This window comes from Ambystoma mexicanum, chromosome 12 (assembly GCF_040938575.1).
Source record: "Ambystoma mexicanum isolate Mex_15411 chromosome 12, UKY_AmexF1_1, whole genome shotgun sequence".
In the NCBI taxonomy this organism is placed as follows: Eukaryota; Metazoa; Chordata; class Amphibia; order Caudata; family Ambystomatidae; genus Ambystoma; species Ambystoma mexicanum.
Genome location: NC_090936.1, coordinates 119693312 through 119713692, shown reverse-complemented (window position 1 = coordinate 119713692; position 20381 = coordinate 119693312). Strand labels below are relative to the sequence as shown.

At 43.5% G+C, this 20381-nt stretch overlaps 1 protein-coding gene across 2 annotated transcripts in view; it reads left to right on the top strand.

The window, feature by feature from the left end:
* Positions 1 to 20381, top strand: part of EFCAB6 (EF-hand calcium binding domain 6) — a 1227964-nt gene that overhangs the window by 812295 nt on the left and 395288 nt on the right. For both annotated transcript variants that reach the window (XM_069628134.1, XM_069628133.1), the window contains one exon: positions 6690 to 6882. In XM_069628134.1, coding sequence (XP_069484235.1) covers positions 6690 to 6882 — 193 coding nt within the window. The remainder of the gene's footprint in view (positions 1 to 6689; positions 6883 to 20381) is intronic.

Below are 20381 nucleotides of genomic sequence, written 5' to 3'. Positions count from 1 at the left end.
CTCCTAGGAGAACTTATTTCATTTCCTAAATGGAAATAGAGGGGAGGAACACAACATTTTCCGACAGTCAGCACCAGAATATAATACTATTCAGAGATGCCAGGCCCAATTCATATCTTCTGACTTCCATCGGGATACACTTAGGTAAAAAGAATAAAACTTACCACCAAATTAAAGATTCATAATTCGCGCCCTCCTCAGATAACCAGTTAGGGAGTCCTTCCAAACCATTAATTATTTTAGGTATCACTTTCCTTCGATACAATTTTAAAACAGGCAGTAAAGAAAATGTCCCACATTTGACTTGCCAGTACCAGGTCTTTCTTGTTTTTAGGCAATCTCTTTAATAGATTTTGCTAGGATAGGCTAAAATGGGAACACCTAAATATAGAATTGACCTAGTTACTTCTAAGTGCTCCCGCTCAATATAACAGCCAAATTTAATTTGTTTCTCTTTCCTGCAAAATGTCATTATTTTAGAATTTATGGGATTCATTTTTAAGAAATTTGATTCCACATAATCTTTAAAGGCGTTCAGAAGACGCTGAAGGCCTATAGGCATCTTATCGAAAATAATGATATCATCAGCATACGCCAACCATGTTAAATGCATATTCCCTACCCTGGGACTAACAAAAGAAGCCTTCTCCAATGTTTCTCCAATATCAGAAACATATACATTAAAAAGGCATGGTGCCAAAACGCAACCCTGCCTTAGTCCCGAGCAGGTACTAATTTCTCTTAACATTTCCCCTTCTATGTTCAATCTCACTTGTCAAAGAGTATCCAAGTGCAAATAAATAAGAAATTTGAAGAAACCCAGAGGGCACCCCCCAATCTCGTAGTTTTAACCATATCAAATTTCGGTTGACCAAACCAAAAGCCATTGAGAGGTCCAGGACAGCAGCATAGATCGGAGTTGCATCATTATTCCAAGCAATCATTTGGATACACGAAACAAGCGAAGTATTACAATGCGTCCCAATCTTTTTCCGGAAACCAGTTTGGAATGTACTCAGTTTACCCTTTCCTATTTCCCACTCCTCTAATTTCTTTAATATCATGGCTGAAAAAATCTTACTGTCAGTGTCCAATAAGGAAATTGTTCTATAATTTAGGACATTACGCTTACCACGATTCTTATATATGGGGAGAATATATGATCTTTTCCAAGAAACTGGTGTTCTTTGCTCAGCACCTATATACTTTTAAATAAAATGTATAACATCCCTGCCCAGGTTTCAGGCTTTGACTTAAACACATTATTAGACCATTGGGTTGGACCACCTACTTTAGAGTTACTAGCATTCCTGATTACCCTATCCACATCTACTATGGAGAAGTCCAGCTGCCACCTTGCTTTAACATCCCCCAAAATGAGACAAAGAGCTCCTTGCTCTTTCCCATATAGATTATCAAAGTGGTCTATCCATACCCTTTACTCTATAGGATTTGCTTGTTTCTCAGTTTGAAATTCCAAGCCATTAACTATCTTCGAAACGTTTTAATCTGGTTTTTTCAAAATTATATTTAGCATAGCTTCACTATCTCGTTGTTCTAAGTCATATTTGTGCCATTTACACCAATTCCGCCAAGATTAGTGTGCCCTTTTAATTAAGATCTCTCACTTAAATCTTTCATATTTTCCTGATTAATCTTATTCATTTCTTACTAGCCTTTTTCCCTGTTTGTACACTCTTATCAAACCTGTGTCTTTTTATTGATTTGGTGTTATTTTTGGATTCACCCACCGTGACAAAATGTAAGGTATGCCAAACCATAGAGTTTAGATCAATGACAGAGTATAATTCTAATTGTTCCTCTAAATTAGTTGTAATAAAAGTTCTTTTCATTTTTCCATTAAAGAGTTCAGTGTTATACTCACTCCATCTAACCCTATTTCCCTGACAATTTACTTTCATAGGTCTAAGGATATCCCTATATATTTATTGGTTACAAACTTTAAAATTTGAAACCAACATCTTATGATCACTTATGTATTAATGGCATCAAATCTAGAGAACAATGGGACTAAATTAGTTGAGATAAATACATAGTCAAGGACTGATGAAATTGCACCATTAGACCAGGTTGGGCATGAAATAGTTCCCTTGGCTCATTTAATATTATGTAATTTCTATCGAAGCTAACCAGTTTTTTGGGGTTTCTACAAGCTGTTTTGAGGGGATCTATAAGTACAGTGAATCCATAAAAAAGTGGTGCTAACCTATTGGTCTCCTATTCGATCTTGTTACCTCCTCATCACCTTGCTTTCAAGTCCTGCATTTTCAGTTATGAGGACATGTGCATTCTGGGACTTGTGGTCCCTTCAGCATGACTACTTTAGTGTGGAGGGGAATGGAGTTTTTGCGAAGCCACGTGGATCATTTTACCAATTGTCCATTAACTCCTGGGAATGTATTAATTTCCTTGAGATACATTTTAACTGGGGTGTCACCAATGCCAAATGCCTGCAGTCCAGAGCTGCTGTTACATTGAGAAGTGGGCAGTGGTTTAAAATCTGGCCTTCGACGCATGGAGTTCTGCAGGGGTGCTGGGCAGAGAGATGTGCTGGTGCACATCTGGGTTCTGGCCTGGTCGAGGGACATAGAGTGTCCTGGTCTCGGTTTTGGATGATATGGCGGCCAGGTTGGTTGATGCAGGAGGAGTGGGAGCCTTGATTTTGTTAGACCTGTCAGCGGTGTTCGACACGGTCGACCACCCCATCCTGTCCCGGCCGATAAGGTTAGGAATTTGGGGGTAATATTCTCATCCACTCTTTCCATGGAGTCCCAGGTTACGTTGTCTGCAAAGCAGGGCACTATCATCTACGTATTCTCAGAAAGGTTCTCCCTCTTATCCCTGTCCATCTTCATCCTCCAGTTGTGGCAGCAATTGTATTGAGTCGTTTAGATGACTGTAATTCCCTCTACTTATCTCAACCGAAAAGTCTTATCTTGCGACTTCAACAGCTGAAAAACATGGCTGCCCGGGTTGGCACTGGCTCCCCATAAGGTGCCCATATATCGCCGGTCTTGCGGTCACTCCCTTGGCTACCGGTTTCCCATCGTATTGTTTTCAAGACGTTATGCTTGGTCCACTGTGTTCTTCAGGCCCAAGGAGCGGAATACTTTTGTGCCAAGCTCTCTCGCTACTCCCGACGCGGTCCTTGCGCTCAGGAGCAGCTGGCCTTCTTGTTATACCTGTGTTTGAGCGCGCCCGCTGTGGGGGGCGTGCGTAATCTGTTGTTGCCCCCAGACTTTGGAATGGCTTGCCGCTGTATCTGACGCATCTGGAGGACCACCTTGCCTTTAGAAAGGCATTCAAAACACACTTGTTCTAACTCTTTGGTTGTTGTTAAGTAGACCTCTCCCTCCTGTAGCGCCGAGATGCTTTTGGCGAATGAGCGCTTTACAACTTGTCCCAGCACTTTTTAAAATGTTGGTTGTGACATGCTATGCAGCCGACGGAGTGCTGATAAGTGCCGATATGTGCCTGTAGCACAGAAGTGCAGGACTGACATCAGCTTCAGCAGCAATGGTATGGCTGTTCGTAGTTGGCAACTGCCATGGGCTGCAAGGTGCTTGGAAGTGAATTTGGTGAAGGAGTTTCCCTTAAATATCCTATCTGAGTCAGTTGGGTGCACCAGTGTCTTCATTTTCTTCACCTTGTTTCTAGCTTTCTAGAATGCACATGTTCTTTGGTTTTCTTCTTCACCTGGATGCATTTACCTCCACCTATTTGGTGGAGGTAACTGCACGTATTTGCTAGCAGAATTATCGCCCAAGTTTGGTGCTATTTCAGTGGTAATTCCACCTGTAATACAGTGGAATTACCATTTTTATTCCTGGCGGCAATTCTACAGCGGAATTAGCGCTGGGGCAAATACCACCAGATCTCAGCAGTAATTCCGCTGGCGGAATCAGCGCCTATTTCCTGGAACGTTTAATTCGGCAGAGTCGTAAAAGTGGCAGTAATTGAATTTACAGCCACTTACTGCCGTACTTGCAATGAGGCCCATTGCCCTTGGCAGAGGAGGTAGACTACGTCTCTGGGACAGCTGTCTTCTCTCTCCGGTGAGCCCCTGCTTCCTCAAACACCAGAATGACTTCTGGAATTAGATTATCAAATCTTTGCCCTTATGCAAAAAAATGCAGAAAATAAATGTAGCACCAATTTTGCTGCTTTGATAATACGGAATGGAGCAAACAGGTTTAGCCCAAGTCCATATTATCTCAAAATGGTTCCAATAGAGAAAAAATGAAACAGATTGTTTTAATTTGTATGTTTGCTGCGTAACATGAAAAGAAATGCAGTAAACCGATTTCTTTTTATGTTATGCTGCAAATATAGACCCAAAAAAACATTCTGATTCATTTTTGGCCTAGTACAAACGTTTTTAGATAATAGGGATTGTGACAAAACCTGTTTGCCCCATTTCTTATTGTTAAAGCATTTGCTGAATTTTAGCACTGGTGCAGATGTGAGATAATCTGGCACAGGGAAGTGACTGTTGAGAACACTATCCTTGTACATGTTGCTCCATAGAAGGCTTCCACACTTCCTGCCCTTCATATCTTTTTTCAGGTGATTTTCATGGTGCTACTTTGTAGCTCACCTGCAAATGAGTGCTTCTGGTGCTGATTGTTTTATATGTGTTTTCATGACCCTTTGTGGTGAGCTTAAGAAACTACCATATTGGCTTGTGGGGTTAGCGGGTCATTTGAGACAGGGTTGGCGGGGCCACTACTTAGTGTGCCTCCTAGAATGTGGTCGAGGCGGGACCCCTTAGGCCTATTGCTCCTCAGTTACCACTTCATGCCCTGGACTGGGTGAACTGTGGGAGAAGGGTTCTTCAGAGCTGACACACACATACACAGATTTACACCATGGTATTAAAGAGCAAGTGGAAAACTGCAAATACCCAGACTGAATTAGCCTGCGTATGCATATGCAAGCTCAGCAGTTCTGCAAAACCGCAAGCAGCATCTTGTATACAGGCATGGTTTACCTTCTCAGAACAGCAGAGTAGGAAGCGTATCGGAGACACAGGTCTTTGGATCCATAGATGCAGCTGAAGACATAGAGAGAAGGAGACGCAGAGATGCAAGAGGACATGCTCCACAGGCAGATGACAGTCAAGATGGCATAGGCATATGCGCTACCCTTTAAACGTTCACAGACCCGAATTAAGACAGAAAGAGCTGCTGCCAGAGAAACCAATCAGCTTCCCAATATAAAATGTTACAGAGGGTGTTTGAATGGGAGGTAGAAAGTGAGTCCCAGCCCCAGATGAAGGAGATTAAAAGGTGCAAGGGAAAACCAAGAAGGAGGAAATGCGGGAGGGAGTCAGAGACAGATCCTAAGGGATTTAGACACATGGAGAAAAGATCCCTTAAAACAAAGGGGGAAAGGCAAGGTTGAATGCGTTCCCTTGACAAAAGGTGAGGAAGGAGAGATGAAAGCAACACCATTATCATAGCTAGAGAACCGAGAAGGGCCAGCTGCTCCCTTGACATAACAGGAGGTCGGAAATGCAGAAGCAGCTCCCTTGACAAAAGGGGAGATGGAGAAGAGAAGGAATACAAGGAAAGAAACAAACCAGGAAATCAAGAAGTGGTTGGAAGCTGTCCACATGGCGGAGGAGGCTGACAAAGAGAAAGAGCAACCGAGGGAGTGAAGAGCAAAATCCTGGAGACAAGCCAATTTTGAAGCCTTCTGGGAATTGGGGTACAAAGTAGAAGGAATCCCACCAGCGACCTGCAGGTTGGTAATGCGCTCATGGCAGGAAAGCAGTTTAAAACAATATTGTCTGCCCGCCAAGGACCCAGAGAAAGGTGGAGAAATACTGATCTGCAATACAAGCAACAAAAAAAAAACATCTAGTGAAAAGGCCTGAGAAGAGGGCCAAGATGCTGCTGGCTGGTAATGCCTCTAGAGAGGCCCAACCTAGCTGGCCCTGATACCTGGAACCTGGGAAAGACCCAAGAGGTTAGTGGAAGGGTTGTGTAATCAGATACAGAAACAAGTTCCTGTGAAGAGAAAACCGTGAGCAACAGAAGCCGAACACTGTGAAGTAAGCTCAAGAGAACATCTGTAACAGAAGACGCCGGGCAAAAGTAGAGAGGGGCAGGAAGATCCAAACTTATGGCTTTGTATAGTAGGGATGGACTTGTTAAATTAGGGGAGTTTTGTGAATTTGGTTGGTGCTAAGACTTGGTCTTTAATCTTCTAGAGTATGGAAGCCATGGGCCGTGGACTTATTAAGAGTAAGCCATCATTTTGGGCCTCAGAGACAGGGACTTTTTAAGAATAGGCACTATCATTACATGGAGCTTGAGTGAAGGAACAATATTCACCCAGTGGAAACCATCACATTTTGTTGTTGAGACCCTTAGAGTTATTACTTTGGTTATCATGCCCCTTAAATGTTGTTGCGCGTTTATCTCACCTTCTTTGTTTTAAATAAAACTTGTTGAACCATCGTTCTATGGTATCATGTTTTTCACTACTCTTCCTACCACGCCTTCCAACATACACCATTTGGCTCTGTGTATAATATCAATGGGTAGCAGTACCAAAACCGTCACATTTAAATGGCAAAGATATATTTGTGTAAGTATTGCTTTGCTGTCCCCAGCTCAGGCAAATTTAAACATGCAACTGTTCTATATTTTATATGTTCTCAGAATTGGAATCGCAGATCAGAACAACAGGCTCCCTTATTTCGATTTCTTTGAAATGTATAAAGATGACAAGGAATATATGGCTGACCAAAGATCACAGACTTCCTCCCCTGAAAACATTCAGAAGCTCAGTCCAGAGAAGGCCTTCACAAAAATTAAGGACATCATTACATCGTCTCCTGATGTACTGTACAAGGTATGTATTACGCACAGTTTTACGTTGTCCCCCTTTGTATTGACATTTACCCTCATTATAAGTTTGCCAGTCCAGGAATAAGGTGCCGGTAACAACGTGTACCGGCACCTTTCCAAACCGGTAAACAAACTACAAGTCTGCCGGTAGGTACATTGATCAACCGGCAGGCCTGACCTGCCGGTAGATCAGGCCCCTACCAGCAGATAATTGCTGCAATCACAGGCTCCAGTGATTGCGGCAACCCATTCCCATGGAGTCTTATGGGACTCCATATGAATGGGGATTCATCCGTGTCTCCGCCAGCCCTAATATCCTGCTAACACTGCAATATTGAACGGCGGAGACGGTACAGTAGTGTCGCGGTATCCAGACAGAATTATCTGCAGGATGCCAGGGGACTTATAATGAGCCTATAATATCCCCCAAATATTGAACTGATTTCAATCTGTGTCCACACAACAATAAGTATGCCATTTTGTCCACAATTTGAAATGTCCATAAGTCCCTACCTCTTGATTACCTTTAACGCCAACAATAAAAATCACCTTAAGTGCGAGAAATGAAAACAGACAAAAAATAAACATGCATCGAGTGAGTTTTCATATAGTGTTCCTCTTTCTAGAATGCACATGTTTATGGGTGATCTGTTTTCCTGCACTTGTAATGATAGATCACTGTTACTTCTGTCATGTACGTTGATATTTCATCCACCAATCATTTTAATTTGAAAAGCACTTACCCTCTCTGAGTTTGCCCTTCCTCTTTTTGTGTTTTTCCTCACATCACACTCTTAATATATTTAATCCTTTACTCCCTTAACATTTTCTTTGCTTGTGCATTTCTTCTCTGCGTGCCTTTTCTCTGCCAAGCCTTTCCAAAAGCCTCTATGAGCCTCCCAAGTCATATAGGTATTGTATAATTACCCTAAATATCCTCAGATTTGGGAAAGTTGCTAGGAAAATCGTACATGTTTATTAAAAGTGTACAAGTTCTATTATTTTTTATAATGAAATAGATTTTTATAAATAGGACATGCTGTGTTATCGCTAAGAACATTTGTAAATGTATTTTTTAATTTGCGGAGCTCCACTTGTATAATACCTATACAGCAGAGAAAAGCAGAACTTGGAACTATACCTACTGGTGCAAAAGTCAGTCAAAAATGCTCATTGTCTTGGTGAGAAGAAGACAAGTGGTGAATTGAAGGCAAGCGGGTTAGGGGCTGCTGCAGATTAAGGAAGGGGTTCACATGAGGATGTCAGTAGGAGTCTAAGTGCTGTCAGGCATGGTGTTGGTCCCTTAAAACCCATGCTTCAGTGTTACCCTACTCATGGTGAGATGACAAAAATTGAGACAATCACAGAATTGGAAAAATCCTAGAGAGCCAGGCACAGAGAGACATACAGGGAGGGAGAGACTGTGACGATCCTTCAGATGGTGTCACTTCTCCACGGGGAGAATCCCTCTCCATGAGGCTAGGGAGGTGAGGCCGCTAACCAATAGACCCCCTATCGGTGGTAACATGCTCATGGAGAGAGACTCCTCCCCTGGGAACAAGGATGCGATTGGGAGGCACAGCCCCTTTAAACCCCAACAGGGTAAGCTGACGATAGTACACGAACTTTATGGGTTTAAACTATTATCCAAAACCATGTGTTATTGTATCCAATCTGATGACTGGGGTACTAAAGACTGAGAAAGGGAGGAACAGGAGAATAATACATTAAGCAAGGAAATCACCCAACCAGCTGTGGCTAATTGAACTGACGTTATGCTAGGGATGGGCCTGCTATATAAAACTGTCGGAAACCAACAACAAGCAGAGCGTGAAGGAGAGAAAGAATGAAGAGGACGTAGAGGAAGAGCGAGTCGTGGCTGGAGAGACCGACTCATGGATGAGAACGGAGACCGAGAGAGTGATAAAGAATGAGAAGGGCTTGTCAATCGAGGCCAAGCATATCACAGAAGGAAGAACAGGGTGGCCTCAGAGTGAGGCGTTGAGGGTATTGATTCGGGAGAACATACAAGGATGCCGAGTAGCCCACTCAAGTGTTGGGAGGAGAAGTAGAAGCAGAGATTGGAGCACGTGTTCTGTACAAAAACAGAATGCCAGACGTTATCAGAATTACACTTGGTGGCCAGCAGGTGAAAATAAGACTGCAACTAAGAATGAGTGGCCTTTCGCCTCAGTGAGATGAATTCCTCATACGAGCTGAAAGCATCTCCTCAGAGGGCCAGACAGAACAAAAGTCTATAGCAATTACTGTTGCTCCACTTGGTCAGTTTCTTCATTCCTTGTCGCCACAAGACACACACACACAGAGATGACAGAGAAAGCAAGTGAAATAGGAAGAGACCTACACAGAGTGAGGGAGAGCTAGAGACATGGCATGCGAGAGAAAGCAAGACACACAAAGGCAGAGAGAGAGAAAGAGAGAGAGAAAGAGAGAGAGAGAGAGAGAGAGAGAGAGAGAGAGAGAGAGAGAGAGAGAGAGAGAGAGAGAGAGAGAGGTGGGGCAAAGATGACAGAGAGAGATAGACAGAAAGAGTCAGGCACACATAGAGATGATAAATAGAGAGAGACTGAGAGACAGACAATGAGAGATAGAGGGAGACAAAAATCTAAGAGAGAGAGATTTTAAATTGTATGATTATCTTAAGATTTTAATCAATGGAGCAATTGATTACTTTATCAATGGTTTTTATTTGATTGTCTGCGGCTTTGCTTTCATGGATGATTATCTGAAATCAAGCTATTTTTACTGATTGACAAATAAGGAGAAAGAGCAAGGCAGCGAGAGACCTACAGAGATAGAGCGAGGGTGTGAGAGAGAGGGGTACACAGAATGATTCCAAAGAGTGAGTGAGAGAGTGAGACAGAGACAGACATCCAGAGAGATGAAAAATATTGCACTGGTAGAAAGAGATAGATCGACAGTCAGACGCGCACACACACACACACACACACACACACACACATAGATGACAAACGGAGATAGAAAGACAGAGAAAAAGAGAGTGGGAGAGAGACAGAGTGAGAGAAACATACACACACAGATGAGAAAGAGACATTCACAGTATTCTCAGACTGTGATAGAGAGACATATCCAGTGATGGAGAAGAGAGAAAGAGACATTGATAGAGAGAGACAGACACAGATGCCAAAGACCGCAAAGAGAGAGGGGGGTTGGGGGGTGGTGGAGAGAGGGAGAGAGGGAGAGAGGGAGAGAGGGAGGGAGAGAGAGGGAGAAAGAGAGAAAGAGAGAAAGAGAGAAAGAGAGAAAGAGAGAAAGGAGCAGGATAGAGGTTTAAGATTCGTTCTAAACCTCCCAGCCATCGCCTCTTTGTTTTTGATGGGTTTGTTCACCCTCACTGAAGGGCAAAGGCTATGAACTGTGTTTATTTAAGATAGATTAGGACCAGAATAACTTCAAGATATGTGGTCTATGTGGCTGATTAAAAAAAAAACATTGGTGGGATCCCCTACTTCACTGGCACTCAGGGATAGAACAATTATACATTAAACAACCAGTGTGCCAAGTGGAACCCGGGAAAGACTCGGGAAAGAAACAGAAGCTGTGTCTAGTTAAACATTATTTTGTTTTCATTCTTGTTTAATATATAAAAATAAGTACAAAATTGATTCAATAAAACATTATTTCTCCTTCATTTATTCATCCATACATACCATTCATCTTCAATATTCTAAAACAATTCATTTGTGAAAGCTAGAATTTTGCATATAAGCCTTCTATTCCAATTTGTTTAATTTCAAATTCATCTTGCTAATAATGATTGTCTACATTGTAAACATTATCTATGTGGCTGATTCGCCAGATTTAAAATAAGGTATAGGTATAAATGTCACCGTCCGGTACTATAGGCTCAAGGCTAACCCAGTGAATTTTAAGTCTACCAGCCTACATTGTCCAAATTACAATTTAACCTTAAGATTCTGTTTCCACCCATTGGTGAAGGAAACCTTTAGAAGAGCTCCTGTTTAGCTGTATTTGGGCTCTGTGGGGATCTAGCTTTGTGAAAAAGGGAACATTCTGAGAAGATTGTCAAGATTTGCCACCAGTCTATGCCTTACCTCAGATCTTTACTGGCTTTGATAGAGAAGATATGCTATACTGGAAAAGGCTGAAGATCCAGACTGGCTGTGATAGAAAGGGTATACTATACTGAAAGAGGCCAAGGATCTTGGCTGGCTTTGCTAGAAGGACATGCCATACTGGAAGAGGTTAAAAATCAGGAATGGCTGTAAGCGTATACTATACTGAAAGAGGCTGAAGATCTTGACTGGCTTTGATAGAAAGGATATGCTATACTGGAAGAGGCTGAAGGTGGAACTTTGCCCTGGGAAATTCTGCAGCTTTGGGCCTTTCTGCACAACTAGGAAAAGATGTATGCTTTAAATTATATCCTAAATGTTTGAGAAGGAATTTGGGCCATGGGGCGCTTGAGAGCCCAAACAAGATGGCTGCATCTTGCTAAAGTTCCCACACTGAAGCCACAATATTCCTCTTTTTGTGACTTTAAGCTAGTGCTGAACCACTCCCTATGGGTCTAATGTTGGATATTTGACCTAATCTGCATGGAGGGAATCACACAGAGCAGTGGCTATGGAGGATGCTGTGGTGCAATGTGAGGGCTGTATGACTCCGGAGACATGGTGAGTCACAAATACATGCCCTAAGAGGCCTGGCTGTGGCTCTTTCAGACAGTGGAACTCTTAAGTCTGGAAGTGTGGGATCATGCCGAAGGTGACTCCGGAGCGAGTGTGGAGCCCCCTGCCTCTGGCATATGGACAAAGGTGTGTGATTTGATATTGCCATGGCCCCAGATCTGTAGAGTGGTGGCACTGCTTGTCTGGCTGCCACCGGAGCTGATATCACCCAGAGATAATGTGCTAGTGGGCAAGGAATGACAGAGGGCACACATTACCTGGGAGTGCTTCCCTTCCTCCTGCTCAGGGTATGGGAAAGTTGCATGCTTCCCATGCTGGACCTTGGAGGATGTGGGCAGCCACCCATACACGCCCCTGATCTTCGTTTTAGTCCTTGGTGAGAACCAACTCTATTGTGCAATTTGTCTATGATGTTCTGAGGCTGCGGCACATGCTATAATTGCTGTGACCAGTTCTCAGAAGGTGCATATGTTTTGAACATTTGAGGGTCACTTTTCGGACTTCTTACAATGACTCCTCTTACATTATAGTCAGACTCTGGCAGTGTTACGTGCAGGGGCTTCAGTAACATGTGGCACAACATGTATAGCTTCTAGGCAGCCTTCTGCACTGGATCTTGGTACAAAATTATCCACCATAATGTGTGAGATGAAGGTCATTACCCAGCACATGCAGGAAACTAATTAAAATGTGCAGCAGATGGTTAAAATTGTGAAGGAACTCAACAGATGCATGAATGAGCAATCGCAAGCAAATCTCGGATAATGAAAGAAATTCTTTTTATTTTTTTATTTGTATTTGCTTTATTGAAACCCTTTACAAAATACACAAGAGAAAAAAAATGTTAAACATAAGCAAATAAAACATCTACCAATTTCACAACTTGGATAGACATAAAACATATAAAACATTGACAACCATTTATCTCTTTTACTATTCCCGTTACCCTTTACTCTGTGCAGTACCAGTATTAAGTTTGCTTTCATCCTCTATGTCAAACAAGTTCCAAGATTTTCTGAATGCCGCAACGGCGACTGCTTCTGAGGTTTTCACTGTATTGAGCAGTCTTTTCCACAGCTCTTTCACGTCATGCACTCCACTTGACTCCATGTTATTCCTAAAGTATATATTTCTTTCTCGGTTTAAGGCCTCGCATTCCATAAACAATTGATTCTATCAACCCGTTCTTGTTGCAGAGTCTACGCCATTTTTCATTTGCAACTATTATTCCACGCCTTATCAAAATCTCCCTCATCGGGAGTAAATTTCAACAGAGCCTCATAATAAGTGATCGATATTGCCGGTTTGGGAATTGCTTCAAATATGGTGCTATCTCGCCTCTGAGTTTGTGTTCCTGGAACAGATGGCTAAAGGAAGGGTAACCATGGAACTAGTTGATGGTATTAGTCCAATTCCTCTTATACAGCCCCCTCTTAACCTTCCCCAGATTGTCCCTTAACACTCCACAGTCAAGGACTATGTCGCTTATCATAGATTGGCAATTGGCTATTTACTTTCCCAGAAACGTGTCCCCATTATGCATTTCTTCCATTCTTTGTTTCAGGGCGAGACTCATGACCATATTCAAGTTATCAGTATTTGCTGATATAATTTTTTGATAAAGGGACAGCCATTGCCAATTCACACATCCCTTTAAGGAGAGGAGGCCCAGCTCATGTCTCATAGCGGCTCCCGGTACACAATTTGGGACCCTCAGCACTCGTCTCCAAATTATGCCATACTATAGCTCTAGGACGTATGTAAAGTTTGGGACCACCTTCCCTTCATAGAATTGAATTGCTGCTTTAATCAAGAATTTTCCAAAGCTCTTATCAAATTGTAATAGTTGTTTGGTCAATGTCTTTGCCTTAATACCAAGAAGATCTTGTATTTCCTTCATTTGCGGTTTCGAGGTGAAGTGGAAGTCCAAAAAAGTTAGTCTTGTAACTTTTCCAGCAGGTTGGCCGGCGAGTTGCCATTTGGTCAAACTAGGCTACCCACCCCGCGAGAGTTCTAAAATGTTCATTTTTGATGGATTTCTTTTGAGACTGTTTGTTTCTGCGTATTTGGAAAAAGCACACAACAACCTCCTCATTCTAACTCGTGAACAATCAAAGAGGAGGAAGTCGTCGGCATATGATAGCCATGCTGTTTTCACCACCCCCAGCTTAGGGGCGATGAGATCTGCCGAATCTAGATCTTCCCCAATGTCTGAGACATATACGTTATAGAGACAGGGAGCAAGCATGCAACCCTACCTCAAACCCGTATTGATGCTGATTCTCCGGGAGAGATTCCCTTTTTGATCAAGATGTATGAAGATGCCAGAGCTGTCATGTCAGACTTAGTAGATCCTGAGGCAAGCCCTATTTGTTCAGCTTTGCCCAGAGTTTTGAACAGTCTACCCAGTCAAAGGTTGCTGATAGATCTACTGAGGCTATAAATACACTGAATTTCTGGGTGCCCTTAGTTCTATCCTGAAATTCCCTGATTACTGCACCACTGATATTAGTTGGATGGACCAGCCGGAAATTCGTTTGAAATCTGTCCAATCCCCCTATGGAAACAGCCCAGTCCACAAGATGACATAGTACGAGAGCAGCAAACAATTTGCTTTCTACGTCCAAGAGTGGGATCCGTCTATAGATTCTTGGGTCCCATTTGTCGCCTTTCTTGAAAATGGCTACTACGTAGGAGGACTGCCAGGATTTAGCGATCACAGCGGTATTCAATATGTTTGTGAAAAGAAAGAGAGGACCACTGACCAAGTGTTGGGATCGCTCTTTAAAAGATCGTTTGTAAGACCACTTGGTCCTGGGGGCCCCTGAGGCCTTTAACTTCTTTATCATTTTCCTTATTCACTCTGGATCCACCTCAAGATTGTATTTAAATGGAGTGCCTTGTATCTGGTCATTCTATACACTCCCTAATTGGACTGCGTTTGACGAGTACAGTAACTAAAAGTGATTGACCCACACACTCTCTGACACAGCGTTCAGCTGAATAATGGCCCGAGTTTGTTCTAATGTATTTACTGTTGCCCAGAAAGTGCAGGTATCTTTGTTGATCAAGATTCTGAGCCTACCTTCGGCATCGTTCTGTTTTAGAGTTGCTCTATTCTGTTTGCAAAGGTTTCTGTATCCTTGTTTCAGTATTCAGGATTTGTTATTTTTTTTTCAATTTGATCACCCTTGCTTTTCTCTATAAATCTGAGTTTTTTTCGCAGCTCCCTTCTCTTTAACACCACATGCTCATTGTCTTTATGAGTTTGGGGGGTGTTCCCTTCCTTCCCTGTGGATTTCCCCTGAATCAGAGTCTTCTGTGCACAGTTGTGTAGTGTTTCTGAATAATTTTTAACTCCAAAACACTCCCTTTTCCTCTCGTACGAGGTAGCTGTTTTCAAACTCCTTGATTGAATCTGGTCATGTTCCCCTTTGACCATTTCAGTCTGTTATCTCTAATATTTGCAATTAGATCTTTTAGGGAACTGGTTCCTGCTACTGTGTATCTTATCTTAAACTTTGTGCATTCCATACTGTGATCCCCCCAAGTATTGAGCATCACTTAGAAGTCTGTACAAACATTAGAGTGTATAGTATGCAAAGACATAATCGAGTACCGAAGTACTAGTTCCTCTCTGCCATGTATCGATTGGCCTCCACGACACTGTATCAAACTTGTTCAGACCTAGGGACGTCACTGATGCCACCCATTTGAAACCTGCTAGTGCCTTAAAGTTAAGAGGAATGGGATCAAAGACAACATTGCATATGACGTCACCTGGAAGGCAATTCAGGGCAGTTTGAATTTAGATTGCGAGCCACCAATACGAAGCAGCCCTCGTTGAACATTTAAATGAAAGACATTTAATGATGTTGAAGCTAAATAAACAACAACCTCTAACACACTTGATATGGCCATTATGAAAATTCAGCTTTTTGTGTATTCAAATTTGCTTTATTAACGATCTATGCATAAATCTTAGTTCTCAGCATATAGATTACAAGGATAACAGTTAAAACAATAGTACAGCAACAAGCCGAAATAAAAATGAAAACATGGATGCACACAATAACCACTTCCATCAGAAGAGGGCTGGGGGAGCATGGAAGTGCAGGCACCCTCACAGAGCAGAGCTATCAATCGTCCCACTTCCCACCTCCCAAGGGACCCCGTGGAGCTGCAGTACCATCAGGAACTTGGCCCGGTGTGAGCCTACATCAGCTATAAATTCTCCCCTCTGTTCAGCCAACAGGGTCTCCCTGCTCGCATGAGAAGCATTACATGCATCCATTAAGCCCAAGGCTCTCAGTCACGTAGGGCAGGTATAATCCATATTGTTCATTCCAACATAATCCAGAAAACTGCACCATTTCATAAAAAAGAACCACCATTTATCCTGTATAGTGTATGTAACATTTGCATGTATCAACAGGGATCACATACGTATCCACCAATCTTCTACCGTGGGTGTTCTTTCAGATTTCCAGAGAGCAGCAATAACGATTCTATCAATCAATAACATAGCTGCAAGCATTCATCCCACCGAGCAGTGGCTGGCAGTGTGTGTCATAAATCAGGCTGAGGAGACAAACTAAGGGTTCCATGGGCAGCAAGGAGTCAGTCATCATGTTCAGCAAGCCCAAGAGCTGAGACCAATAGCTGGTCATCTTGGGACAGTCGCACCATATATTCATGTACGTGCCTCTGCTTGTGTCTCCACATGCCTACCAACATAAGCACCTGTCTCCCAATCCCATGTGCTTTGTTTGTTCTGCAGTGACATAGGCTCTAGCTAGGAACTTTTACCCTTTCTCTGAGTATTACACACTAGGGGTTGCTTTGTTTAGGACTCTCCATAGCTCAATCCATTTTTGCGCCGGTAGTGTGATCCCTCAATCTTTGTGTCAAGCTTGGGTGTAGGAGAGCAGGCCATCAATGAGGCCATCGTTCAAGCAAGCATACAATTGCGATATTACCCCTGTGGACTCATCAGGGGAGAATATTATTCTCTCAAACATGGTCAGTGGGTGTATAGCTACTAATTTATTTGTTGAGCCCAATGTCTTAGCTGCCAATAGTGATACTGCTCTCCTTCATTCAAACCAAACGTTTCTTTGCAAGACTCAAAGGACCTAAATTGCCCTTGCTCGAATAGGTGGGACATATATCCGAACCCCCTCCCCCTTCCACCCTCCATTTGTTGAACCCCTTCCCATCATATGTTGGTTGGAAATTGTGGTTGAAATGAATAGAGGTCAGCTGGGATGGGAAGGATGAGAGACCTAGCCTACAAAGTATACCGTCTCACACCTGCAAAGTTGCTCTGGTAGTTGGATATTCATACAGACGCTGGGGCCTATCTTTCTTCAGCAACCAGGGCATGTATCTAAGGGGCTACCCGCCACCTCCTCCTCCAGTAATCTCCAACCCCTCCGAGATTATGGGTTATAGGGCTATCTTATGCATACTCAGGGCAAACAGCAGCAGGTTGAGAGATCAATTCTGTCTGGTACCCCTAGAGAGACAGAACTCTTGCGAGAGAAAGCCATTGGTTGAGACCCTCGACATGGGATGGGAGTACAGTGCGTATACGTCCCTGTGAATTCATCACAAGCTTTTCTCTGCCCATCACTGCCTGGAGAAAGGGCAACTCTACACGGTCAAACAACTTCTCTGCGTCAAGGCCGAAGGTCATGGAGGATATTCGGGTCTTATATGCAATATTATTCACCCCCACTATTTTCCTAATATCCGGCCCTGTCTCCCCTTGATGAATCCCGCTTGGTCGAGTAGAACCAGGTAAGGTAACACCTCATCCAGCCTTTTGGCCAAGATTTTGGCATATATTTTGATTTCTGTTTTTGGCCCCGCTATAGGGCAGTATGATGCGCTGGAGGCAGAGTCACAGCCTTCCTTGTGGATCAACCAGATCCTTGCTTCCCCCATGATGAGTGCTTAGCCAATGTTCAGCCATATATGATTAGATACATTATATATTGGTAGGGCAGGAGCTTGTCTGCAAATGCTTTATAATAGGGAGTAGAGAGACCATCCAACCCAGGAGCTTTCCCTCATTTTAAGGAGGTTATAGCAAGAATAATCTCTTCTTTGGAGATATTCCTATTGAGCAGGTTGTGTTGCTCTGCTGTGTTCCGAGTGAGTGAACGGCCATCCGGAAACCAGTAAATTTGTTCGGGACATGGGTTCTCAGATCAAAATAGGGTGCAATAGTACTCATTGAAAGCCTTAAGGCTCCCTCACTGTGTGCATCAAGCCAACCCCACCTCCTTGTATCTGCCCGATCTGCTTGGATCTACTCTTCTTTTTAACCTTCAAGGCAAGAATTTTTCCTCTTTATTGCAGCTTCAAGTAACGCAGTTTCACCTTCAGTAAAGAAAGCTTGGCACTGGAGGCTTCTAATATTAATTTGAGACTGTATGCTCTACAGCTCGAGAAATGCGCAGCAGGTATCCTTGGCCCAGTGCACCTCCTCCTTTCCTCTCACCTCTTCTGTCGAGATTTGGCTCTGCTCTCTCCTTAATGCATTAGCTTAAGATGCTTTGGATGGTAGGATGCCCCTCATATACATCTTGAATGCATCCTATCGAGCCATCTCTGAACAAGGCCGCCACCGACTCCCAGCCCCTCCCAATGAGCACCCGCAATGCACGGTCATGCTCTCGTATCCAGACTCCTACTCACAGTGACAGCAAGATCAGAACTATCCGCCCCACTACAAACCCAACGACACATAATGCTACCTCCACTACATCCATCAACAGAGCACAATCTTCTACCCCTATTTGTACTGCTATTGTGTTAAATGTGCTTTTTTGCCTGTGTCTACCACCACTGAAAATGAGCCCCCAATGCAAAACCTGAAATGCACCATTCTTCTACCCCCATCTGTACTGCTACTGTGCCAAATGTGTTTTTACCTGTGTCTACCACGGTTGTAGGTCAATTGGTCGAATCTAAATGGTCGACAGGATAAATGGTCGACACCAAAAGGTCGACAGGTCAAATGATCGTTTTTTTTTTTTGTTTTTTCACATTTTTTGGTTTTTTTGGGGGTTCCCCCAACCCCCTTTTTTTGCTAAAAATCCCTTTTTTTCCCTAAACGAAAACCTAAAAAATATATATATATATAAATAAAAAAATTCGATCATTTGTCCTGTCGACCACATTGTGTCGACAATTTGTCTGTCGACCATTTGTCTGTCGACCATTTGACTAGACACCGTCTAGTCTACCACCACTGCAAATGAGCCCCCAATGCAAAACCTGAAATGCACCATTCTTCTATCCCCATTTGTACTGCTACTGTGATAAATGTGTTTTACCTGTGTCTACCACCACTGAAAATGAGCCCCCCAATGCAAAACCTGCAATGCAACAACCTGACACCCCTAGCTGTACTACTCATGTGCCAAATACGACGCTGCCCACTACCTCGCCCACTCCTCCTATGGCACCCTCTCCAGCCACCACTGAACCACATCTCAAATGTGCCATGGTCAACGCCAGGTCCATTAACTCCCACGCCCTAGACATCCACAACCTCATAACCACCCACAACCTTGATCTGTTCATGATCACGGAAACCTGGTTACATGAAGCCTCAGGCCCTGCGCTCTCTCTTGCACTGCCCCCTGGTTACTCCATCACCAGACAAGATTGCCCCTATAAAAGTGGAGGCGTAGCACTTATTGCCAAAGACTGTCTCTCCATCCGAAAGATAGAGAAATCCATGAACAACAACAGTGACTACCTCCAAGTCAAAATCAACCTCTCTCCCCACTGTGCTATTGCTATTCACCTTGTCTATCGCCCACCAGGCGTCACAGGAGACTTCCAAGCCTCTCTCACTCACCTCCTCTCTGACAACCTCAAAAAACATTCGAAAGCCATTCTTCTCGGGAACATCAACCTAGGTGTTGATTGCCCAGCATAACTCCCCACTCATCATCACTGGCAACACTCCCACCCCATGGTCTGACCACCACATCATCACATTTAGCATCCCCACTCCCAGCCCCTCCGACCCCTCACACCAACCCCTGCCACCAGCCCTCGCAAGAAGCTCCCGCCAACTCAACAAGGAAAGGCTACTGCCCTTCCTCCAAGGCCCAGCCTTCAGACCACCTTTCTCCACTGACCAAGAAATCCTTGCATCAGCCGATAATGTTGCCATCAAAGCAGCGATCAACTCCATAGCCCCACTCAAACCCGGTAAAGCCAAACCCACTACCCACTCTAATACCTGGTTCACCCCTAACCTTCTCATACTTCGCACCGAAAAATAGGCTGCACTCTTACAGTGGCAATCTTCCCATTCTGACAAAGATAAACTGAACTTCAAAGCCTGCTCCAACAAATATAAGAAGGCAATCACCCAAGCAAAGGCCAAATCCTTTGCATCTAGGATCTCAGAAGCAAAATCGAATACAAAATAAATCGTCACCATCTTTAGGGAGCTAGAGACTCCCACACCTGCCCCCCAGAACTTCACCAAAGATAAAGCATGGTGCGATGAAATCCAGTCGGCTATGCAAACCAAACTGAGCTCTCTCCAGAATAAAATACTAGCTACCAAACAAGCGCTGCCCAATACTCAAACCCCTACCCCCCCCATCCTTGGACCACCCCATACCCTTCTCTTTCAAAGCCTTACAGGAACCTAATGAGGAACATCAAACCCTCTAACTGCAAGGGTGATGCCTGCCCAGCCACCATCATTAAGGAATGCACCAAAACCTTAGCACCATTTCTGACCGCCTTTGTCAATGCCTCCTTCGCCACAGGG